This window comes from Hemiscyllium ocellatum, chromosome 10, assembly GCF_020745735.1.
Source record: "Hemiscyllium ocellatum isolate sHemOce1 chromosome 10, sHemOce1.pat.X.cur, whole genome shotgun sequence".
Lineage (NCBI taxonomy): Eukaryota > Metazoa > Chordata > Chondrichthyes > Orectolobiformes > Hemiscylliidae > Hemiscyllium > Hemiscyllium ocellatum.
The window spans coordinates 18,721,200-18,741,634 of record NC_083410.1 but is presented as its reverse complement, the minus strand read 5'-3'; the positions used below and the strand labels follow the sequence as shown (position 1 = coordinate 18,741,634).

Sequence of the window (20,435 nt, the reverse complement as noted above, 5' to 3'; positions counted from 1 at the left end):
AATGAAGCTATAACAACTAAGGCAGACAAGTGTGTAAGGGAACCTTACAGCCTAGTCTGAACATCTCCTTCACTCCTCCGCACATTTATATTTGCCAATCTGCGAAGAATTCATCTATCCCTCCTACCCCTAGCAGTTTTCAGACTGACCAAATTAAAAACTTGCATTTTTATAGCACCTTTAAAGTGACCAGACAGCTTTACAGGAGCAATGGGAGGGAAGGCTCCAGAAGGGCTGTTCCAAATAATAAACGAGGAGAGTGGTAAACGCATGTCTGGTAAACCTTGATCTGCTTTCTGTAATTGGTCTGAAGCGGTCCCAAAGGAGCCAGAGCTGTTTACAGACTGGGAGTCCTGTTGCCCCACACCTTCTGTAACACTGCCCAGGGTTGGGAGTGGTGAGGGATAGAATGCGGAATCGGCACTTCTGCCTGGCTTCCTATCCCAACCCTAGAAAGATCAAAATACAAGAATCTCCTTTTAATCTATTCTCAGCCTCAACAGAATGGGCCAAAGGATTTCCTCACGGGGACCAGCACCCCCCACCTCTCCCTCCACACCCCATATGTCCGATCCCTTTAGCCACAAGAGATTTACCGACCTCCTCCTTAAAAAGGCAGACAGTTTTAGGGGCAGTTTAGGTCTGACATAAGTTAATCTGTTCACCACATGAAGTTCCAAGTGGAATTAGAGTGAGGTAGAGAGTTTTAGTTAGCTTCACGAGCAATAATCACAAGATTCATTTTCCATTTACTCTTATTCAAGAAAGTAGTCAGGTTCAAAAGAAAATAAACTTGAAATATGCTCAGGTGCTGATGCAGCAGCCAGTATCTGTGAAAATGCAACATATCTGAACCAGCATTAACCCTGAGGCCTTGTTTGGAAATGGAATGAGAGGATGACCCTATACAACTAGAAAGACACAAAGGAACGGGGCTTAGTTAAGGATAGGAATGAAATACAAGCTTCAAAGAGGAGGTAGGATAGTACCTGGGAATAAAGGAAGTGGAGAGACCAGGGGTGACAGGCACCTTTTGGTGTGTGCGAAAAATAAGGGGTTTGTCTAAAACAGACCATTTGGAATTCAAATAACATACTGTCTACAAGATAACTATCTGACGAATTCTCATTGAGTTAGATTGCTATTTCAGATCTTTTCTGGGATGGACTTCCCAAAATTGGCTGAATAAACGATCATTGATGTGCAATTTGAGGATCCTGAGATTATTTTACAAAATAATTACTTCAACGTGATAGATTTTTCATTGTATTTGTAACAAACAAACATGACATTAAATAAATGTTTTGGCCTCAACCACTTTGTGGTAGTGAATTCCACAAGTTCACCACTCTCTTAGTGAAGACATTTTGACTCATCTACATCCCAAAAGGTTTATCCCTCATCCTTAAACTATGACCCCTGGTTCTGGACTCCCCCATCATCGGGAACACCATTCCTGCATCTAACTTGCCTAGTCATATTATAGAATCATCTAGCATGGAAACAGACTCTTTGGTTCAACCAGTCCCTGCTGACATTATCCCAACTAGTCCCACTTGCCTGCTCCTGGCCCATATCCCTCCAAAGCTTTCCTATTTATGTTCTTATTCAAGTGTAACTGTAACCCCCTCCATCACACTTCAGGAAGTTTCATTCCACACGCGAACCATCCTCTAAAGAATTTGTGCCTCATGTCTTAATTAAATCTCTCTCCTCTGACTTGGGTTATAATAAGATGCCCCTTCCCCGTCAATTCTTCTAAACTCCAATAAATATTTCTTACTCTAGTGCTTAAATCTCAGGAGCTAACATCATCCGATCACAGACACGTCTCCATGCACCCAAAGCCTGATACTTGCCTAAAAAGTTCAACACTTCCTTCCCAACCTCCACTTTACAAGTGAGATCTAGAAGCCCTTGACCATGATCACAGATCCTGTGTCTGCCTGTAATGACTCTAAAGCAAACGTGATGGCAGGACAGTAGTTTTTGGTGGATCCCCTGAAGGAACATCACAAAACAGCAGGTGGCAAAATAAGCTTTTGAGAAACCAAGCAGGAGACACAACTTCTATACCATTTAAGAGTTGGCAATGAACTTACTGGTGATCAGTGATGATGCTTCTATTGTGAAAGACATCCACCAACACTTCTTCCTGGAGAACTGCAGGCTGGAGAGAATTGCTACTTGTGAATAAATGGCAAAAACTGAAGAAAAACAGGCAGAAAACCACAGGGAACGGCATCCTCAACTCAAGACGGTCTGTGCCTGGTGTATTATAGTGCTCACTTCATCAGCAGGTGCAGGGCTCCCATGCCATTATCTGTAATAATAGTTTACTAATACTAAGCTGCAGTGTGTTCTGGTTGTAGTTTTGTAGCTTTGAATGGCTTCAGATGATCAGTTGACCTTCAGTGTGACTAAATACTCTATGTGACCAATGGATGTGCGACATTTCCTTCATGGAGGCAGTTACTCTTGCCTACTCCCTCAGAAAAGTGTTAAAGTTTCAAAGTGTGACTAAAAAGAAGATTTTGAATGATTTGGAAATTAGGAACATGCAAATGAATACCCTGAAACATTTGTTACTTCAAATATGTTGAGGCAGGATTGCTGATTGCAAACAACCAATGTTCCAGTGACTTTGTCATCGAAAAGATTTGCTTTTGAATTAGCTAAATAAGGTAAATTTTTTTTATAATTAACCTCCGCTCTTATATTATTTGGAAAAAGAAACATGCAACTGAGCCAATAGAGAACTGGCCATCATTCTCAGTCTGTACTAGGCTGACCAATCACTGATCAGGTCAGCTGGCTTCTTAATCCACCAATATAGCAGATTATGGTGCAATAGAAATCTCACAAAATGAATACCTATTAAATTGGACATCCCAAAGTCTGTCTACCATCTTCAAGGCACAAGTCAGGAATGTGACGGACTACTCCCTATTTGCCTGGATGGGTGAAGGTTCAACAATACTCAAGAAGCTTGACAATGTTCAATAAAAGTAATTTGCTTGATTAGCATCTCATCCACAACATTAACTGTTCAGTTCCTCCATCACTGATGCACCAATGGCAGCAGTGATGCACTGCATCAGCTTAAGCTGCCTTCAGCAGCCTTTTCCAATCCCAGAAACTCCATCATCTAGAAAAACAAGAGCAATAGGGTCATGGGAACACCACCCTCCCAAGTTCCCCTCCAAGCCACACAGCACTCTAACTCAGAAAAGTGACAGTGAATGAATGGTGATTCAATGTCAGACTCTGGAATTTCCTCCCTAACAGGATTGTGGGTCTACTTACAGCAGTTCAGGATGATAACTCACCATCACCTTCTCAAGGGCAACCAGATGCTGGCATTGCCAATAATACCCACATAGTATGAAAAAAATGTCTTTCAGTGTAATCCTTTCAGTTGTGACTATCTCTTGTGCTCTGTCAATAGAAACATTTTCATTGTGAGAGTGACAATCAATAACCTAAACAAACAGACTGTTAAAGGAGATGATCATTGCTGAAAACTGGGAGCAGAAATTCTTGTACAAATCATTGTAATTGTGTGTTCCAGTTTGTAATGTGCAGAGTTATGTTCACAAGTACAAGACATTACTTAGAGTACATAGCACAGCATCAGGCTAATCTTTTAGCTCCCAGTGCACTTACTTCATTGCAGCTCTTCTGTATATCTTTTCTCTCATGTACTCAACTAGTTTCCTACTGAAATTTTTCATTTTCCTACTCGATTTGTGATTTTTTTTAAATTGATGGCCCTAGTTTTGAATTGTCTCACAGGTGGAGACATTCTTTGAACACCTATCCAGTTCAACCCACTCAAAATTTTAGACTTATTAAATAAGCCCAATTTCTTCAATATTTTGTGACTTTGATTTTTGGGTCCCAGCATCTTAGTCTTTTTTCTTGTACTTTCTCCACCTTTGTGTACTTTTTATAATACAGATATTTAAATGGTTCACTTTGAGATATTTTTATGTGATTAAGGAAAATAACTCCACGCAATTTTCTTTACACCTTTCTCTGGAATACTGTGTGAATGAGGATTTACCATAGTTCTCAATACAAAGCTGAAGCTGTCAATCTTTTTCTGAAAGTACAAGTATTGGCTAGTTGCAAGTACACTGCGGCAGCCAGCAGGATATGCTCTTGGCTCGTGGAATGCAATGTTTATCCACCTAATTTGTACATGAAAACTTTTCTTTCACAAAACCTCTAACTGCTGGATCATAGTACATACTCAGGATATGGAAGAATTTAGTAAAATGAGTTATGAAGTCTAAAATGAAAGTGCTGTAAAAGCTGGAAATCTAAGATAAAAGCACCACATGCTGGAGAAACTCAGCAGCTCTAGCAAGCATCTGTGAAGACAGAAGCAGTGTTAACATTTTGTGTTCAACTGGACTGAGGGGTTTTGAAGAAATCATATTGCATTTGAAATGTTTGCTGATGTTGCTTGCACTAGAGCAATTCAACTATGAAGGGAGACCAGATAGTCTGGGGTTGTTTTTCTTAAAGCAAGGACAACTCAGGGTAGGAATGGGTGGGATCTAACTGAGATGAACAAAGTTCTGAGGGGCATAGACAGGGTAAATAGGGAGAATCTTTTCCCCTTATTCAAGGGATCAATAATCCTGAGCACAGGTTTAAGACAAGGAGCAGGAGGTTGAGAAGGATTTGGAGGGCAAAGCATTTTTCAAACCAGAGAATTATGGATATCCAGAACTCACTCAAGACACTTCAAAACTATTTAGATGAACACTTGATTGGTCAGGGCCCAGAGTCAGGCCAAGGGTCCTCTTTTCCTGCTGTAACAACTCCAATAAATTTCTGTTAGGTAAGCATTACTAAAGGTTACTAAATTGGGATGGATAAATAGAACTGAGATACAAATTAGCTATGACCTATTCTAACTGAATAGCAGAATGGATTTGAGGAATGAATGGTAATGGCCTGTTCTTGTCTCTAATGACTTGATAAAGTTACCATTGTTTGTTTTGATAAAATACAATACACATACTGTTCACATTGTAAAATGTGTAAATCAAGTTTATTTGTTCTCAAAGAGTTGCATTATGAAATAAAATTACTGCCACAAACTTTACAAGCTGCCAAAATTACAGGAATAATAAATTAAGATTACTGACACTGAAAAAATATCAATATTCTACATGAAAATTAACACTATTGCCACAAGGTCAGTTATTTCACAACTAGAAAGAAAACCATCCTAAATTACTGGATTATTACAGCATGTGTGTACACAAGCATGCCTTGTTCAACAGACTCTGAGGACTGTCAAAAGGTGATAAGTTGCAGCATGGTTTCAGAATAACTGATCAGGCAGTCCTAATAATGCGGCATTACCTTCGTTTAACGTGTGTGTACTATGTGCATGTCCACTTTCCTCCATTCTGTAAATCTCATGTGATGGTACAGTACAAAGAGAAGACTTGGCTTCCCAGATAGCTGGAGCCATCATCCAAACCTGCAAGCAACTGCATCAAAACTGGACTTGTACCTCAAAACTGCTGCATGCACTGCAGTTCAATATCATGTGTACTGATTTGGAGTCATATTTAGGGTTTTTGTTATGATATTTTCGTTGATAATACTGGCAATGAAGGCAAAGAAAGGAAAGACAATTGAGAAAAGGGTAAGTACAACACCACTTTAAAATAACTCCTATTGCATCTTAACTGAAACCACAGCACATACATACTTTACATGGTTAGCATGCAGCCTTTAATTTACATATGACTAAGCACATTCACAATAATATCGTATTTCTACCATTAATATATAATTTAACTAGACTGCTAATGAAGAACCTAGACACAGGATGAATACAAAACATTCTACAGTATGATCCATCAAACAGAAGCCTGCGTGCTGGGCCCAGTTCGGGTTGTGTAGTATCCTGATACACCTGGCACAATGCACAAATCAAACTTTCTTCTTTTTCTTGTTGTAAACAAAAACACAATGCAGCCAATTAATACTTAATGTTATTTAAGGATCAATCCTCCTGCTTTTGTTGGTCTACCCCAGCTTTCGGTCAACACTTAATACTCTCCTCAAATAAAAAATCATTTTCAAAACACATTTTTTTTGCCAGATACAACAAAAAAACACAGTGGAGGCCATTATCCATAGTATTAAGGTCACATTGCTATGAAAATATATTTTAAAAAGAGGGAAATTTAAAGAGGAGGAGGGGGGGGGGAATGACCAGCTCAAAAGAGCTTGTGATAGCAATTCAACTAATTCTTTACGAAATATTTGCATTTCTCAGTCTAAATAGAGATGTGTGGTAGAAAAACATTTGTTGGCAGATGAGCTCCTCTGTTATTACCAATGCATGCCTCCATTCTCATCTGTGGGAGGATGCCTGAAAACAGGTCACACAAATTTACAGATTTCCATTTTTCACAATTTTACACTCAACTGCAATTTAGGCTGTTATTCCCATTTTCAAACCTTGCACTCATTTCAAACCCCAAAAGAGGAGCTATTAGGGAGCACTGTATTAAAGAGGCCGTGCTGTGACAGGATGTGTCAGTAGTGCAGTTAAACTATTTGTTCCCTTTTTCGAAAATTAGCATAATTGGAATAAATATACAGGTTTGCTGCTTTATGGGTTTGGTTAAAATTCTTGAGCCTATTTACATCCACTGTTACTTGAACAGTTTTCCTTGATGATAAAAAGTTAACTTCTCTAGATCCTACACATTGTAAAAATAGATATTACACTGCTAATACAATACTCATGGTTAAAACTGTACAGCTGTTCTCTTGTTCTACACGCTGGTAAAAACAGCCAGCTGGGTTCACACTGGGGCATGGTGGGAACACTTGAACCTGCAGGCAAGTCGTCTAACATGGTCCACTGCAAAGGGTAAGTGAAGTAGGGGGAGGGGTGGAAGAGAAATCTTTACTGCCATGCGATAAAACTACTCTCCAAGGACTAGTAAGATTAAATAAAGACAAGTTTAGCACAATATTCAAGGTTATGGAAAATTAATAGACTGGGAGCATGGGAATATAAAAGGTGCTTTTTCTCTTCAAGGGAATTACCCCAGAATGCAATCTTCATGCCCCTCTGGTGTGATGGCAAAGTGCTGGCTTTAAGTTGGGCAGAGTACTGCAAAAGAACAAAAACACATTAACATCCAGCTAGAATTTAAAATAACACTGAATTTACAACCACAGAAACAGGCTCTTTGAACCGATCAATTCACACCACTATTTATATTCCATTGGAATCTCCATCATTCCTCAGGAAACAAACAATCAGTATAGCCCTCTACTTTTTTCTCATTCCAAACACCACATTCTTGCCACTGTCTTTGGAAGAGATTTTTTTCTGAAATTTCTATTTCATTTCTTTGCCGTAATCATATTGATGACCTCCACGTCCTCTACTGCCTATTAGTGAAACAACTTTCATGTCTGCCATTTCTATTAAAACCTTCCATAATGTTAAAGAAGCCTACAAGGTCATCCCTCAGCCTTCTCTTTTCAATTGCATACACTCGGATTATTTAGTCCTTATATTTATAAACTAACAGCTCTGAACTCACCCTCGATATTAAACAGCATTACAACTGTTGAATCCTCATCACTAACCAGAAATATAATAGATATTGCGTTATAAACACTGTGGCCACATGAATAAATTAAAGATTGAATTTGAATGATTTATTGTCACTTGCATTTTACAGCGAATAGCGCAATAAAATAGTGAAAAGCTTTAACTGTCACCACTATCTGGTGCCATTTTGAAGTTTATGAATAAATGATAATGACTGAAAGACAGTCTATCTTTAATCCGCCACCTCCAACAAGAGTCAACTCACCAGCGAAACAACACTTGTTCTGCCACCCTCCCCCACTGCCTCACCATTGTCTGCACTGGACCTACCATCGTAGGAATCGCCACACTTTAGATGCCATCTCTTTGCCACTGGGCCCAATTTGCCACTGACAAGTCCCATGCTGAGCTCATTCAACCCAACCCCAGCAACCAGGGATCCCTGACTACACTGCCGTCGCCATCTCGCTGATAACTAGGATGCTGGCATCTGCAGTCCTCACTGTCTCCAAGTCCCTGCACCGGGCCTACTGTGACCACAACCAGGAGTCCCTGGCTCCGTTGCGACCTCAATTATGCCAGGAGTCCCCACTCTGGGGCCTATTGTAACCAGGAGTCCTGGGCTTGGCTGTCAAGCCAGGCTAGGCCAGGCTGCCACTGCGCCAAGATTCCTGCTCCAACTGCCCTCAGAGATATTGCCTTGCTAGTGCTGCCATCTTGGAGTCCGCTGGCGCTGCAGCTGCTTCCACTCGCTGTAGGAACTTTGAGTCGCTGGCCCTGAACATCAGGAGGTTGTTCTTGCTGCCACCACCTCCAATCACTGTGAGATGTCGCATCCTTCACAGCTTCCAACCGCCGAGAGGCTGCCGCCACTCCACACGTGGCCCATTCGTGCTACTGCGCCAATACTGCCAACTAATCCGCCAAACAAAAGAAAATGAATGAAAAAAAACAAAAAAGGAGTAAAAAGAAAACAGATCGGAGCAGGTGAGCCCTGGGCAAGAGCCCGCACACAGCCCTGCTACCCCACTGCCATCTTGGACACTGCAGAATTCTGCAGTAAGTAGCTACATTCCAACTTGGTTAAAAACAATGACTGCAGATGCTGGAAACCAGATTCTGGATCAGTGGTGCTGGAAGAGCACAGCAGTTCAGGCAGCATCCGAGGAGCAGGAAAATAGATGTTGCGGGCAAAAGCCCTTCATCAGGAATACAGGCAGAGTGCCTGAAGGGTGGAGAGAAAAATGAGAGGAGGATGGGGGTGGGGAGAAAGTAGCATAGAGTACAATAGGTGAGTGGGTGTGGGGATGAAGGTGATAGGTCAGGGAGGAGAGTGGGGGAAGGTAGCAAAGAGTACAATAGGTGCATGGCGTGGGATGAAGGTGATAGGTCGGGGGGGGTGGAATGGAGTGGAAAGGAAGATAGGCAGGTAGGACAAGTCATGGGGATAGTGCTGAGCTGGAAGTTTGGAACTGGGGTGAGGTGGGGGAAGGGGAAATGAGGAAACTGTTGAAGTCCACACTGATGCCCTGGGGTTGAAGTGTCCCAAGTCAGAAGATGAGGCGTTCTTCCTCCAGGCGTCGGGTGGTGAGGGAGTGGCAGTGAAGGAGGCCCAGGACCTTCATGTCCTCGGCAGAGTGGGCGGGGCAGTTGAAATGTTGGGCCACGGGGCGGTGTGGTTGATTGGTGCAGGTGTTCCAGAGATGTTCCCTAAAGCGCTCTGGTAGGAGGCATCCGGTCTCCCCAATGTAGAGGAGACCGCATCGGGAGCAACGGATACAATTAATGACATTGGTGGATGTGCAGATAAAACTCTGATGGATGTGGAAGACTCCTTTAGGGCTTGGATGGAGGTGAGGGAGGAGGTGTGGGCGCAGGTTTTGCAATTCCTGTGGTGGGAGGGGAAGGTGCCAGGACGGGAGGGTGGGTTGTTGGGGGGCGTGGACCTGACCAGGTAATCACGGAGGGAGTAGTCTTTGCGGAAAGCGGAAAGGGATGGGGAGGGAAATAGATCCCTGGTGGTGGGGTTCGCTTGGAGGTGGCTGAAATGTCGGTGGATTATGTGGTTTATGCGAAGGCTGGTAGGGTGGAAGGTGAGCACCGGGGTTGGGGGGGGGGGGGGTCTGTCCTTGTTACGGTTGGAGGGGTGGGGAGATGTGGGATGTGGATGAGATGCATTGGAAGACTCTTTAACCCTGTAGGAAGGGAAATTGTGGTCTCTCAAGAAGGAGGCCATCTGGCACGTTCTGTGGTGGAACTGGTCCTGGGAGCAGATACGGCGGAGGAATTGGGAATACGGGATGGCATTTTTGCAGGGGGCAGGGTGGGAAGAGGTGTAATCCAGGTAGCTGTGGGAGTCGGTGGGTTTGTAGAAAATGTCAGTGTCAAGTCAGTTGTAATTAATGGAAATGGAGAGGTCCAGAAAAGGGAGGGAGGTGTCAGAGATGGTCCAGGTAAATTTAAGGTCAGGGTGGAATGTGTTGGTGAAGTTGATGAATTGCTCAACCTCACGGGAGCCCAAGGTGGTGCCAATGCAGTCATCAATGTAGCGGAGGAAGAGGTGGGGAGTGGTGTCGGTGTAATTACGGAAGATGGACTATTCTACAAAGTCAACAAAGAGACAGGCATAGCTGGGGCCCATACGGGTGCCCATGGCTACCCCTTTGGTCTGGAGGAAGTGGGAGGATTCGAAGGAGAAATTATTAAGGATGAGGACCAGTTCGGCCAAACGAATGAGTGTGTCGGTGGAAGGGTACTGTTGGGGATGTTGGCAGAGGAAGAAACAGAGGGCTTGGAGGCCCTAGTCATGGTGGAGTGGAGGTGTAGAGGGATTGGATGCTGCCTGAACTGCTGTACTTTTCCAGCACCACTAATCCAGAAATTACATTCCAACTTCCCAAACCATGATCTACAGATTTGCCTCGAGAAGTGCAGCTCCAACATCACTTCAGATGCTCAATACCATTCAGGATAAAGCAGCCCATTAAATTGGTATCGCACCCATCATCTGAAACATCCAATTTTCAACCACTGGTTCTCAATGATTGCAGTGTGTACCATCAAGGTGCAATGTAGTGACTGACCAATGCCCTATCTTCCACTCAGAAGAAAAGCATCAGTTCTTGGGGTTACCAATCCCTGCAAATTCCCTTCCAAATCAAGTTAACAGGCAAGTGGGGAACAGAAAGACTTTCAGTTTCTAGAATTTTTAATGCAAGAAATGCTTCTCAATTTCACTCCAAATAGTATGGCTCCGATTTTAAACAATCAAAATGATGTTTATATATGTTATCATAATTTAACCTCTTATAATCCAGTGGATTTGCCACATAAAAACAGTGGTTACAAAAGCAGGTCAGAGATTAGGAATACTGCAGCAAGTATCTCACCTCCCAATTCCCCAAAGCCTGTCCACCATCTGCAAGGCACAAAGAATGTGATGAAATACCCCCCACTTGCCTGGATGAGTGCAACCCCAACAAGACTCAAGAAGCTTGACACCATCCAGAACAAAACAGCCTGCTTGACTGGCACCACATCCACAAACATCCACTCCCTGCACCACTGACACTCATTAGCAGCAGTGTGTACCATCTAGTACCATCTACAAACTGAATTGCAGATATCCAAAGATTCTTAGACAAACCCACAATCACTTCCATCTAGAAGGACAAGGGCTGCAGATATATGGGAACACCACCACTTTCAAGTTCCCCTCCAAACCACTCACCATCTTGACTTGGAAATATCACTGTGCCGCTATAGCTGAGTCCAAATCCTTGAATTCCCTCCCTAATGATATTGTGGGTCAACCCACAGCAGATGAACTGCTGTGGTTCATGAAGGCAACTCACCACCACTTTCTCAAGGGAAACTAGGGGCAGACAATAAAGGCTAGCCAGCCAACAATGCCCACATCCCATAAAATGAATAAAATGTTAAAAATCCACACAGCATTCAATAATAATGCTATAAATAGTGTAATATGAACACACTCCCTTCTCATTTTCCATAAACAACAAATCCTGTATAAAAGCGACCCAAACAGAACACAGATCTCTTGCCCTTTGCTGAGGTCTGACCTCCTGGAAGACATAGTTTACAAACTTCGGACCTATATTATTGTTTAGAAACATGTGAAGGTCCTTAAAATCTCATGGTCAATGTGAATCACTTCTCAGTTAATTCAACATCTTGCAGTAATTTTACATTTTAGCCTTCAGATTCCATATATCGTTTTGATTCCCCTAATTAACTGTCCTATGTACCTCTAGAGATTTTCAATTATTTCTGGAAATGCAACATCTCAAGATCTCTCTCTTTCCACAAACTAAGATTTTTTTCCACTTTCCAAAACACCAAATGACTATATTGCCAACTTAACTTTTTATTAGTAAAAGAGTTCTCTATACATACAAGATCCATTAAGACATTAGCTCAGCACACAAGCTTCTCAGAAATCACAATCTCTACAGTGCAAATAGAGACTATTTAGTCCGAGTCTGCGCAGACCCTCAGAAGAGCATCTCATCCCTATCTATTCCCTTAACTCCATATTTACCATAGCTAACCCAACTAACCTGTACAACTCTGGACACAACAGGGCAATTTAGCAAGGCCAAACAACCTAACCTGCACATCTGCGGACTGTGGGATGAAATCAGAGCACCCAGAAGAAACCCACACAGACGTGGGGACAACATAAACTCCACATAGTCCACCCAAGGCTGTAATCGAACCGAGGTCCCTGGTGCTGTAAGGCAGTAGTACTAACCACAGAGCCACTGTGCCATTCTATCCACTGTGCTTCCTATCCTCAGTTTATCCCTAAGACGTAGGAGAACAAGACAAGAATCTTTTTACAGAAAAAGCCAGATAACTAATTACATACATAAGTTTACACAACAAACAAACATCCTTTGACCAGTGCTGCCATGAAATTTTCTTTTTTGAGAGTGAAACACAAGGTATGGGATATATGATTAAAGCAACCAATGATTAAAAAGCAGTTACTTGGTTTTGGGACTCTAGAGAGGAAACAAACATGCATGAAGTCATCATTTACGCAGGATTGAATCTTTTTACATCATGGTAAACAACCAGGATATCAGTTCCTAAGAACTGCACAAATATACAAGTGCTAGTTACATTAAAAGTCCCAGAGACCTCTGTCCTTTGGACAATATACACAAACCTCAGTCAATCCAGCCTTTATACGAGTGCTAGCACAACAAAAAAAACAAAACAAAGAAACATCAGGTGTTAGAGGAAAGTAAATGTAAATTCAACAGAAACAAAAATCCAAAAACAAAAGGAAAAAACTGAAGTGAATTAAATACTTTACAGTTTTCTCAATCTACATAATCACACTGCTATTAAATTCATTTACCTGACTTTAGACAAGTTTGTTATTATTGTAAGTGGTCTTTTAATTAAAAAAACGATTTCCCACTGGGGCCATGTGCTGGATCAATTTGTCCTCTACCAGATAGGGACACAAAGCTTTGTTATGCACTTTTCACAATTGGTATCAAAATTATTAATAGTCATCAAAATGTGCTTTGAATGGAATAAAATGCCAGCTCTTTCTCCTGTCCTGGAGATGCTCAGCTCCTGAAAGCTGCACCAGGCAATTGCTGAACTGACAGATTGCCAGGGCTCACACAGACAAAGCTGATAGGCTGGGGAGTAAAACAAGATAAGGACGTAAATCTGTAACTGGTGGAAAATTACTTTGTCACCATACCAGATAAGCCTTGTGTGAACTTTAACTTTGCAACTACTTTTGAACGTTCATGCACTTAAAAATCCTATCAATTCTGTTTGTTGAAATTTCTTGAAGATGCTTTGAACACTGGTGAGATCTGAAATGTGACAGATCAACTTTAAATGCTACACTTTCATTTGAGGACATAGATTTTAACTTATCTCGCAACTTAATGTTCAACAATTCAAAGCACAGCAAATCTGGCTTTTAAAAGGAGGTTACATCTTTTTCTTGGTGCTTTATTACCAGGGTACATCTCTTCCTTAGGTGGAAGACTAGGTAACAGTGAGGGAGGATCCTGTAATGGTAGGTTTCAGAATCTTTGTTTTGCCCACATAATTCTAGTTTCCTAGTGGAACTGGAGAGTAAACGGTATGCGAAGTGCTGATGGTGAAGAAAACATAAATACCTAGAATATGTCCCTGAGGATTGGAAGCCATCTAACTGCTGATGTTATAGGTCTTGAAGCTGATTGACATTTGGTTCTTATTTCTGGCACACATCTGCACTACATGAAGGTCAAACTGATACTGAAAGCTTGAAGGTCCAAAGCTACAGGCAGCTTCAGGTTGGGTCAGATCAGGTGAAGTGTATAGTTTGGTCTTTTGTCCTACATCCTCGGTCAAGCCTTTTTGGATGTATTTTCTCCTGTACGCGTGGTCCTTTTGCTTGCTGAGTGTCTACACAAGTGTATGACTTGGCAGGTTGGCCTTTGCAGTTTTGCAGAAACAGAGAGAACGATTGGGGTGCCAGGAGGTCTGACCTTGCATTTTCCAACTCAGGACGAATTATGTAGTTAAGCTCTCTCCAATCCACTACTGGAGTTTCATAGCTCCATACCCAGCTCCACCAACAACACACCACTAACCTCACCTCACCTCCATTAGCATTCCTTCCAATTCTTGATTCTTTCATTTATTTTCAAGGGTAATTTTACATTCTTTCAAAATACCTAGCAGAGTTCTGTGGGTGTTGCAATTTTGTACTTAACGGATCATGTCTAAGAATTTTCAACAAAAATTAACATGCTATCCCTATGCCTTAACATGAGATAGAAGCATGGTGGCTCAGTGGTTAGCACTGCTGCCTCACAGATCCAGGGACCTGGGTTTGATTACAGCCTTGAGTGGCTGTCTGTGATGAGTTCCCACATTCTCCCTGTGTCTGTGTGGGTTTCCTCCAGTTTCCTCCCACAGTCCAAAAATGTTCGAGTTAGAGGAATTGGCAATGCTAAATTGCACATAGTGTTCAGGGATGTGTAAGTTAGGTGAATTAGTCAGGGATAAATATAGAGTAATAGGATAGGGGAATGGGTCTGGGTGGACTTGTGGTCTGAAGGGCCTGTTTTCACATTGTAGGGATTCTATGATAATTAGATATATGCCTTATTTCCAGAAACCAAATGTGAAGCTACTAAGAGATTAAATTTCCCATTTCCACATGCTTACAGAAAAGGGGGGAAGCAAATCCTTTTGACCACATGATACAATTTCTTACAAAGTGCAATTATCATTCTGTTATGCCCTTTTGTTTCTGTAATTTCCTTTTTATCTCCACTGACGTGTTTTACTGCAAGCTTATTCTAAATTGTAAGTGCCTGAAGATCAATTTACAGTGGCAAGTTTGCAGGCAATAAATCAGTACTGTTATCAGAGCTTTTTGCTGTATGCTTATAAGGAGTGAAATCAAAATGTGTGGTGCTGGAAAAGCACATCATAAGGGCTTACGCCCAAAACGTCAACTCCTTCTTCTTGGATGCTGCCCGAATTTTCCAGCGCTATACTTTTTGACTCTAATCTCCAGCATCTGCAGTCCTCACTCTCTCCTATAGGGAATTAAGCCTGCCGAGCAACTTGCCATACTGTTTCATATTACGCTGATTATCTATGTAGTCTGCTGGAAAAGAAATTAAGTTTGAAGCATTGACACAAGGGTGGAAATTCTTTAAGTAAACTATTTCTGCTTCAAGACAGAATTTGGCAATAAACTGGTTACATGAATAGAAGTTAATAAATCATTTCTTGTTTGGGAAAGGAATAAAACTGGCAAGGAACGGCGGCACAATGGTTAGCACTACTGCCTCACAGCGCCAGAGACCCGGGTTCAATTCCCGACTCAGGCGACTGACTGTGTGGAGTTTGCACATTCTCCCCGTGTCTGCGTGGGTTTCCTCCGGGTACTCCAGTTTCCTCCCACAGTCCAAAGTTGTGCAGGTCAGGTGAATTGGCCATGCTAAATTGCCCGTAGTGTTAGAGAAGGGGTAAATGTAGGGGTATGGGGGGGTTGCGCTTCAGCGGGTCGGTGTGGACTGGTTGGGCCGAAGGGCCTGTTTCCACACTGTAAGTAGTCTAATCTAATGAAAGAAGGGTAGAACATGCAACAATTGGTGTTTTTGAAGCCCTTACGCTTTACAACAAATGCTCAACTTCTATAAACAGGTGACAATTCTTGATAATGGCACGTTTCGTTCATTCTAGGAAAATAAATGAGGGGTGAATTTTTTTTCTTATAATGATACTGGTCATCATTGCTGGAAAATGAAACAACTTTTCAATTTTGACATCCAGCGTAAGCATCAGATAGTATCTGATCAGTTATAGCATAAACACAAAACAGTATAGATACAATCATGCCCCATTAATGAGCCAAGGTCCAATTTCCTATAAAAAAAACTTTGCTGTCTTAATACTAAAATGATCAGAGTAGCTTCATAACTGCCACTCAGAATTTGTGCAGCAAACCTTCAAATTATTTTCTGTGATCTCTGCAGGAAAATGACCACATCCTTGGGGTTACTGCTGAACATCTATGAAGGAAGACTGGAAAAACCCCTTACAAATTCTATGTGCCTTTAGAAATGCATGCAATCACGTTACACAGCAAGCTAGGACCCAAACAGATTCTGCTCAATTTCCATGATGCTGATTTTGGCTAATGTCACAGCAATGTGGTTTAATGTAACTTACATCACTGTGTTGATATGTGTTGCCAAAAAAATGTGTCAAACAATTGAACGTACTGCTTACAAAAAAATTGCCTGTTTAACATTCATGTAGATTACTACAAGTTTACTTTTTTGTGCAGGTAAAACTAGATTAAGATACAAGATAGTTAATAACCTATCAGAATACTTCCAACAGTCTTACATTAGCAGAGCGATTAGTTCTAGATAAATACTGTCATCCGATCTTGATTTTAAATTTGGCTGATGTACAACTAAGTATTCTTTGAAAGTATTCTTTGGCAGTTGTAATTAAATAAAGTTTGACAACATTTTAGTCCCCTTGTACAACCTCCAGTTATCAATGCATACCAGAACTGAGCCATACTATTGGGAAAAAAAACACATTTTAATAAACGTTCAAATCAACTATACTAGAGGTCATTGCAATAAAATTTAGCAATGAGAAAAGACAATATAAAAATACAGATCACTTATAATTTATCAGCATTTGACTATTAACGTATTCGTGAACAATTTGGAAAGTAAATCTGGACTAACCTTTCAGAATGTAATCTGTCAGCAAGCTTGGCACTTTCTCACTATCTTCCTTCATTGCCTGAAGGACTTAAAAGGGGATTGCAACAATCAGATTTGCAAATCAACATTTTCTTAAGGAAAGAATAAATTCCCTTTTGGAATATTTAAGACAACTGAAGAATAAACACTAAAAGTGGACAGAGAATCCATGGATAGAGATTGGTTGGCAGACAGGAAACAAAAAGTAGAAATAAATGGGTCATTTGTTAAGTCATAACCAGTAACTAGAGGGGTTCCACAGGAATTAGACCCTGCTGTTAACAGTATGTAAAAAATTATTTGTGGCAACAGAATAATATATCACCAAGTTTGAGACAACTCAAAGCTGAGTGGGAGGATGAACTGTAAGGAAGATGCAGAGATACTTCAATATGATTTGGATAAATTGAGTAACTCAGCAAATGCATAGTAAATGAAGTATAATGTAGATAAACAAGGTGAGGTAATCTACCTTGTCTGAAAAAAATATGAAGACAGATTATCTGAATGATCTGATAAGGGGAGGTGCAACAAGACCTCTGTGACCTTATACCACCAGTCACTGCAAGTAAGCATGTAGGTGCAGCAGGCAATGGAAAAGGTAAATGGTATACTGGTCTTGACAGCAAGAGGATTTAAATAAAAGGAACAGGAATGTCTTGCTACAACTTTACAGGGCCTTGATGAGACCACAGTTGGAGTATTGTGTTTAACTTTGCTCTCCTTATCTAAGGAAGGGTGTTCTGGCTATGGAGGGAGTTCAACAAAGGTTTAGCAGGCTGATTCCTGCTAGAGAAGCACTGATCTATGAAGAGATATTGGATTAATTAAGACTATGTTCATTAGGGTTTAGAAGAATAATCGGGTATCTCAGAAACTTGTAAAATACCAATAGAACTAGACAGAGTCAACACAGGATGTGTTATCCCAATGACCAGATAGTCCAGAACCAGAGGTCACAGTCTAAGGATGACTCAGATGAAAAGGAATTTCTTCACCCGGACAGTGATGGGCCTGTGGATTTTGCTGCCGCAGAAAACAATTTATGCTAAAACATTGAATGCTTTCAAGAAGGAATGTAGGTTATAATTCTTAGGCTAAAAGGGTTGAAACGATATTGGGTGGGTTGGGGGGGGGGGGGAAGACTTCGGAAAGGGTATCAAGTTGGATGATCAGCCATGATCATATTGAATGGCAAAGCAGACTCGAAGGAATGAATGGCATTTTCCTGCTCCTACTTTGTACGTTTCTAAGTCACGAACATAAATAAATATGTACAAATGTTTAAATAAAAGTGGGCATCAATGAATATCTCATATCAGTGAGAGCTGTGTGCTCACTACTTCTGCAACAGATGATAACTCCTTAGCACTGCAGGTAGATTCAGATTTGGTCTCCAAATACAGAGCTTTTTTTTGGAAAAGATTGTGATAAATAAATCTTTTTGACAATAGCACAAAACAGGTGAGATGAAATGGACAGCCCATTTTATAGTTCATCTGACTTTCATTTCTGAACACCTTAACACAACAGAACCAGATTCCTCCTTAAAATAGGCTCCAGATTCAGTCCTGGTGCCTTTGTTAGAGAAACTGGATACAAAGGTACTGTGATATTCACTTACAAATCATTGCTGTAAAAATATCCACAAAGAACGAGAACATATGCCAAACCATTAATTTAAGAGTGCCAGAAGATCCTGAAGCACTTGCTTCACGGATTAAAAAAACACCAATCTTACAGGATTATTTTCTAGTATCTTAATGGTACTGGAGATACATCTAATGCCCTACCAAGCTGACTGCAGAATGGGATGCCTGAAACTTTAAGACCAATCCTTGGGAATGGTGAACCAAGCTTATTTATAGATAGGTTTTCAGTCAATAGTGATTTGGATGATTGACCTTTTCATTTTCAGGACTATGGGCTACTGGAATATCAATAGTTACCTATGGGCCCAAATTAATTGGTTAACCTCTTTAGACATATTTAGAGTAACCAAATTATAGCTTAAAGTTCAGCATCTATTTGAATTGGTTTTTATCTCACCCAGAGGAATGAAGCACAAACATACAAGGGAAATCTGATTTACTACCAGTACATCAGAGAATAAAAAGGCTGCAATTATAATTTGATAGACATAATAATAAAACAAATGTTTTGAGAGCAAAGTCCTCTCTTTGTATTTTATAAAATCACCGTCACTCACTTTTGGTCAAAATTTGAAGATCTTCTACAGATGGAGGTCCAGCCTTCTTCTCATAAGGGATGACTGTTGTTAAATACTGTCATAAAGAGAACAAAATAGATAGTAAAATAATGTCCTGCCATATGAAATGTTGGTATATAATTGCTAACTTTTATTTGCACTTATGCATCAACACTATCGCTATCCCAAATCGCTGTAGGCTAAAGCCAGCTGGAGGAAAGAGGCTAAGCAATGCCTTCTAGTCAAATTCTATCGTAACAGATTCAATTACACCATTACATTGGTTTCACTCAGATGGTGGTAATGTTAAAATGTTGAATCTTCAAAACTCAAACAAGCAGGGAACTAATTGGTACACACAGATGTTGTACCTGAACAGCTAAGTAACAGATACGACAATGTATACATCAATATTAAACAGACATGAGAGAGAGAAAAAAAAGAGGATGGATGAATTTGTACAGCACTTATAAAACAGTCAATGACAGAATGAAGTACCATCAGTTTTATTTGGAAGATTAACAAGCAGTGTTTGGTATTTACAGTTGAAGAAAGGCTCTTAAGTTTTTTCTTCTCATTAAAACTGGGGTACCAGGCCTCTAATTCTTAAATGTTGAGTGTTTAACGACAAAAAAAACATAATTTCAGCACAGAGCCGAAAAGTCACAATATTTTACCAAGACTAAATAACAGTCATCCCACATAAACATTTAAACCAGTGAATTTGTTTACGAAAATGTGGCAAGAAAACAGGTTCATAATTGAATGTTTCTATAAATTCTTATCTCATGTTTGACTTGCAGTTGCAACTCAACTACATTTCATTTGCAGGTAGTGCAGATTTAAAATGTGCACTGGCAGCTAAATTTGTTTGAGAGCTATTAACATTACATTCTTCTTTCCTGTTTTTTTATTGACACATAACAAACTGATCACAAGATTTCATAGGATGTCAAAAATATTTTATATGGTCACGTGCAATTTATTTGATCTGTCAGGCAAGTAAGAAATAACAATAATTATGTGTGTACAAAAAATTTTCTGATTCATTATGTGGATGTACCTACTAGAGAAGGTGCAAAACTTGACTTACTCTGGGAAATAAGGCAGGGCAGGTGACTGAGGTGTCAGTGGGGGAAAACTTTGGGGCTAGCGACCATAATTCTATTAGTTTTAAAATACTGATAGAAAAGGACAGAGCAGATCTAAAAGTTGAAGTTCTAAACTGGAGAAAGGAAAATTTTGACAGTTTTAGGCAAGAACTTTCAAAAGCTGACTGAGGGCAGATTTTCGCAGGTAAAGCGATGGCTAGAAAATGGGAAGCCTTCAA

The 20,435-nt window shown here is 40.6% G+C and overlaps 1 protein-coding gene across 1 annotated transcript in view; it reads right to left on the bottom strand.

Annotated features, from left to right (window-relative positions):
- Window positions 1-5,059: 5,059 nt before the first annotated feature.
- Window positions 5,060-20,435, bottom strand: part of fez2b (fasciculation and elongation protein zeta 2b) — a 125,443-nt gene continuing 110,067 nt past the window's right edge. The window contains exons 6-8 of the mRNA XM_060831319.1: window positions 19,106-19,181; window positions 16,879-16,944; window positions 5,060-7,159 (exon numbers count right to left, since the gene is read on the bottom strand). Of these exons, the coding sequence (XP_060687302.1) occupies window positions 7,143-7,159; window positions 16,879-16,944; window positions 19,106-19,181 (159 nt within the window). The 3' untranslated portion in view covers window positions 5,060-7,142. The remainder of the gene's footprint in view (window positions 7,160-16,878; window positions 16,945-19,105; window positions 19,182-20,435) is intronic.